Source organism: Limulus polyphemus, unplaced genomic scaffold, assembly GCF_000517525.1.
Source record: "Limulus polyphemus unplaced genomic scaffold, Limulus_polyphemus-2.1.2 Scaffold1139, whole genome shotgun sequence".
NCBI classification, from domain to species: Eukaryota; Metazoa; Arthropoda; class Merostomata; order Xiphosura; family Limulidae; genus Limulus; species Limulus polyphemus.
This window is the reverse complement of record NW_013666749.1, coordinates 315,212-321,154: the sequence shown is the minus strand read 5'-3', so window position 1 is coordinate 321,154 and position 5,943 is coordinate 315,212. Positions and strand designations below refer to the sequence as shown.

At 34.7% G+C, this 5,943-nt stretch overlaps 1 protein-coding gene across 1 annotated transcript in view; it reads right to left on the bottom strand.

Moving 5' to 3' along the window:
- The window catches only part of LOC106462307 (protocadherin Fat 3-like), a 56,991-nt gene that overhangs the window by 4,499 nt on the left and 46,549 nt on the right, over positions 1-5,943 (bottom strand). Inside the window, exons 21-22 of the mRNA XM_022389527.1 lie at positions 4,704-4,748; positions 3,708-3,782 (exon numbers count right to left, since the gene is read on the bottom strand). Coding sequence (XP_022245235.1) covers positions 3,708-3,782; positions 4,704-4,748 — 120 coding nt within the window. The remainder of the gene's footprint in view (positions 1-3,707; positions 3,783-4,703; positions 4,749-5,943) is intronic.

Here is a 5,943-nt window from a genome sequence, read left to right as displayed (position 1 = left end):
GCATCATATTATCAACAGTTTGTTGTCCAGTTTCTCCAAACAACTGCACCATTGGAGGCACTATCAACTTCGAAAAAATACATAAAATAATATTATTGATGGGCCCCTAAAATTATATTAGCTCCTGGGTCCCAGTAGGCTTAATCTGGTCCTGATTATACAACATTCAAAATGGCTAATGAGCTTCAAAAATCCAGAAATTGTGAATGTATATTGGATAAGAACACTTCAAGAGTACAACTTTGTTGTAAATATTACTGTTCAAATCCTCTACTAAAAACTGAGAAAGCCAATCATTATGTGCTGACCATTATTAATCACTTAACTAAGTGAGCTAGTTGTATATAGTTGTTTAAGCATTTGTTTAACAACACGTAAAAGCTTGGAATGGTCTATTCTCTCATTGGGGTGTGTGTCGGTGGGCCAGACTAGTTTCGGAGAATTCCACTCCTCATCAGTGACCCTGGATACTACCACCAATGAAATAGCGGACCAAACCAAGCGGAATGCTACAAGTTCTTCAAATACCTATAGAATGATAGGTTTCTTTTTTGTGACTATAAACACTTAAATACACCATTTCGATAAGTGAGCTAGTGTTTAGCCATTGGTTGTTAGTATAGTCGATTACAAGTATTTGATGAACAATGCATTTCATTCTTTGAAGCACTTGGATAGATCAACGTGAATTAATGAGCTAACTCCAATAGCCAGTTGTTTGCAGAGTCATACTCCGTGTTAGGTGTGATGGAAATGCACGCACAGTCATATACGTCTCAGTATGATGATTTGACTGTACAGGCTGTTAAATATATGTTTGCTAAGTTTGTTAACCTTCATTAAACTGACTACGATGAGCACCTACCACATGTCATGATAGTGTACCATGCAACTGAGCAACAAGTGAGTAGATACTTTTCAAACATTTTGATGTTTGTACAAGAAGTACAGCACAAATGTGTATGATGTATGGTCCTCCATCCAGTGCATATGTGTTGCAGTGCCAATACTAATGTGTAGAACGGCTGCTCTCTGCATTATTTGAAGCATGCTAATTTTCACACCAGTAAATGGGAAAAGCAGCTGTGCGTGCGTCAATAGAGATATTGATGCAAAACTTTAACAAAACAAAAGTTTAAACTTGGCGGATTAGACTATAATACCATCCAGCAGCACACAAACAATTCGTTTCTAGTTGGACATGCCAAAATCTCGTCTGTCTACGGCTCAAAGAGGTGAATAAGAGATACGTCAGTAGCATGACATATACATAGAAACTGAAGTTGTCAATAAGCTTACAGTCTACATCATTGATGAAACTCCAGGAAACAATGGTGGATAATAAGGTTGACTCTGGTGATGATAAGAGTAGAATATCGTATAATCTCATTTCAACTGAGAAGGAAGACACTAGTAGTAAATACCTGGCTATTCCTGGGTAGTCAGATCAGTAAATGTCACTGGAGGAGAAGACTAACTGCTCTGATGATTAGTCAAGACGTCAATGACGACGACCTAATTATTGTGGTAGTGATTAATCACTCTTACCAAGAGTTGGAATGGTCAGTAGTTTGAAAACTTAATAAATGAAAGGAGGTGGTATTCATTGCTTGCTGAGATAAGTGGTGGTTCTTGGTAAGATGTCATCAGGATGTTGGTTCCTGGTAAGATGTCATCAGGATGTTGTGTAATATCCACTTGATTAGTGTTCAGTTATGACAATTGATTGAGTAGTGGTTCCTGGTAAGATGTCATCAGGATGTTGGTTCCTGGTGACATCTTACCAGGAACCACTACTCAATCAATTGTCATAACTGTACACTAATCAAGTGGATATTACACAACATCCTGATGACATCTTACCAGGAACCACTACTCAATCAATTGTCATAACTGTACACTAATCAAGTGGATATTACACAACATCCTGATGACATCCTGTCAAGATGTTGGTTTATGGCAAGATGTTGTGTAATATCCATTTGATTAGTGTACAGTTATGACAGTTCAATGCAGGATCAGCAGCTGAAATAATATTGTAATTCTTAGTTTTTGAACTATCAAGCGATCTTTGCTCAGGTTAAGATTTGTTGGCAGACAGTTGCTGGTATAAATATTTTAAGAAGGACTTATAATCTTGAGTGTAAGTCGAGACGACTTTATGTTTTATCACCATGAAAAATTGCATCTGACTGTCTGTACCAGTCTTCTTCAAGTGTAGTAAGGAACTGTACTCTAATTCGTCGTCAAGAATGAACATGAGCTGTAAAGATCTGGTGTAATCTGTATAATTTTATTTTATGTTTATCTAGTGTAGTTTTATATGAACCCAATATAGCTGTACAGAAGAAACGAGCATAGCAAGTCATGCTAAATGCTCTGTTACGACAACAAAAATAATTTTATTGCCGTCTATTGTGTAACTGTATATATGTAAGTGTACTTTGTAGCTGACGACACGATGTGATATGGATGGATATTCAACTGGTCTTTTATGACATGTTTTAGTAGCTACATGTAGTTATAGTTCGTGTTGGCTAAATAAAAATAATTGTAATATTGTTTGTGAAATCAGGCATTTGTTTAAATGATGTTTAATTTATTTCAGGAAATAAGTTGGAATTTGTGTGATGTTTGAGTTTTTCCCTAGGATAAAAAGCAATTTCAATCAAAGATATAGAGAACCGGTTCTTCCTATACATCCCTCCCCCAGTAGACCTGGGTTCTGATAGAGCGACCAAATTATATACCCATTCCGGAGCTTTGTGGTCTGACTTTGGTTTTTAATGCTTAAACTTAAAGTTCGAATCTGGAAAGCCCTAAGATAAGGAAAGAAAGTATAATGATATTAATATCATCATATTTTATTCTTCTATAATTAATATAGACTATATTCAGGTTATTTTTCTACATTATCATGAAGTTGTTTTGCATGTGGTTATTGTCTATCCGTAAACCGGATGTAAAAAGGCCATAAACGTACATTAATCCTCTTGCTTTGGTAAAGGTTACGCACAGTATTGGCTGTCTGAAGGAAGCTTGCACAATCTGGACTCTCTGTTGTTGTCTATTCCTTTGGACATGATAACCTAATTTCAGGTGGCATTATAGATACCTGTAAAATGTAGTATGAGATAGGATGTTCTCCCCCTTTATATGTGCTATTTGGAATAGTCATTGAATTATGTAATCTAAGGATGGTTGGATACCGCACTAGGATCCTGGCCCGACTTGAATACGGTATTTAATTATTTTTCCTCCTGTTATTGCCACAACACCCAGTTCGTGTTATACTTTCAATCAGAAACTGGCCAGCTTGGTTTCACTAAAACTACTGTATTGTGAATACAAATTTGTTTTTATTCTTTTCACTTGTGCTTTTTGTCTTTATTTGCGGACCGTGTTCATTTAAATATCTTGCATAATATTTCTGGAACACACGTTTTGTGGATACCTGATTCCTATCTGTTAGACATGTGTACCATAATATTATACGGATAAGCAAATTGTACCTATAACACGAATTCTAGCTTATTCTATATCTGGAGTCAAATAAAATTGTCTCGGAGAAGAAAAATATCGTTTTAGATGTAGACATTAAAACTATAATTAAAGTAGATGATATCTGTTATTCAATCCTTTCATAATATAGACATGGAAAATAATATAAGAAACATGAAAACTACAACTTTCTTGGAAATTGTTACCTTTCCTGTAGAGACGGTGGAAGCGGGATCATCCAACTGGGTTTCGCACTACTATCCAATTCCGAGTCTGAGTCGCTGTTAAATATATCCAGTAGTAAATATATTGTTAACATTTTAATGATCACAATAACGTATGGAACTGTGAATTATGAAACTTCCGAATTCATTTAGGAGTTAATTATAGTGTTCATTTAAAGCTAAAGTTTATAACTTTCCTTTAAAAGTTTTTGTTAAATTAATCTTTCAAAATTGGATAAATGCATATGAAAGGTTTTCCCCTTAAGTAAGGGTTAATCATATATATATATATATATATATATATGTATATTGGGTTTGTTCGATTACAGTAGAGCTGATACATGTTCACGACGAGTTTAGACAAAGGTGACAAATGCAAAGTGAAGGGCCTTGCCCTGGCCTAGTGGTTAGGTCACTCGAGTCACAATCTGTGGTCACGGGATCGAGTCCCCGTCACCAAACATAATCACCCTTCCAGCTGTGGGGGGCATTATAACGTGACGGTCAGTCCCACTATTCGTTGGTAAAAGAGTAGCTCAAGAGTTGGCGTTGGGTATTGTTGTTTAGCTACATTTCCTGTAGTCTATCATTACTAAATTAGGTACGGCGAACACATATAGTTCACGAAAAGCTTTACGCGAAATTCAAAACAAAACACAGAGTGAAGCAAAATTTCAGGCTATGAATTGTGAATAAAATATTCATTACTCTTTTTCAGTACCAATGTTTAAATATAAATCCACTATGGAACTCCTGAATCTCTAGTTACTGTAGATTACGAGAAAAATAATATATTTATTTGCGTGTTGTTGTGCCCACGAATTTAAAAAAACAAACAATTATTTCAATCACAGGTCAAAATGTTTTACTTTCTCGTATTTATAACAACTATATTTCAGTGATTCTCACGTTTAATTCTATATATTATAATGCAATACGTAAACATCATATTTCAGCATGTTAAACTTTCATACATACCGTTTTGTTAGTTGCTCAGTGTCTTCTTTTCTTGAATGACGACCACTAACAAAATAAAGAATATATTTGAATTATATATATATATATACATCGTTATTTGCAATATAAGTTATGTTGTTTTTGTATAATCTTTACAGGCCGGCCATAACCTAGTGATGAACGTGACGGAATCTGATTATATGTTCGCGTCTCGTTTGTTGACCTGGGTATAGCAACTGTTAAGGAAGGCAACGGTAAACAGTCCTGTCCTCAACTATTATTTCCCATGACAGGTACAATGACTTCATTGTGACCGCTTATCCTCGCTTTTAATGGAGATTTGAAGATAAGCTAAAATAGATGAGAAGAAAACACATTGTTCTGAGAAGAACCGTGTGTTCGTAAATACATTTTGAGTTCGCTTTATGTTTACGAAATGTGATAAAGTATAAGCTGATACTCGTTCAATTAAATCTAAAAGTTGGTTTTTAGAAAGTAGAGATTATCTGTAGAAGATCAAAGAAACCTTCGGCATAATCCTTGCCTGACAAGTATTGGCTATACGTTCAGTGACCCTAGTAACAAGGAGGAGACATTTACCTAAGAATACTTTTTGATATATTTAATTTACTACCAAAATGTTTCTTTATACCTTTCACCTGTCTTTAATATAGAATAAACGAAGTTTTTCTAAGTATAATCAAGCACACAGTTACCTGGACTTCGCAATAACAAGAGACCTAGTATGTGGAAGGGCAAGTGCGAATAAAACAAACAAAAAATAGATAGGACTTGATATGAAATAGAAACAAAAATATAAATTTTATCCCTTGAAAACTGATCGTTCGGTGTTTAGGAACTGTTAAATTGTAGGTTAAAGTAAAAGAATTAAATTGGGTTGAAAATTTAAAATAAAGATGAGATTATTGGCAGTGATACAAGATAAAACTGGAGATTGTTGGCAGTGATACAAGATACAACTGGAGATTGTTGCCAGTGTTAATGATACAAGAAATAGCTGTACATTATTGGCAGTGTTGATAATACAAGAAATAGCTGTACATTATTGGCAGTGTTAATGATATAAGAAATAGCTGTACATTATTGACAGTGTTAATGATATAAGAAATAGCTGTACATTATTGGCAGTGTTAATGATACAAGAAATAGCTGTACATTATTGGCAGTGTTAATAATACAAGAAATAGCTGTACATTATTGGCAGTGTTGATAATACAAGAAATAGTTGTACATTATTGGC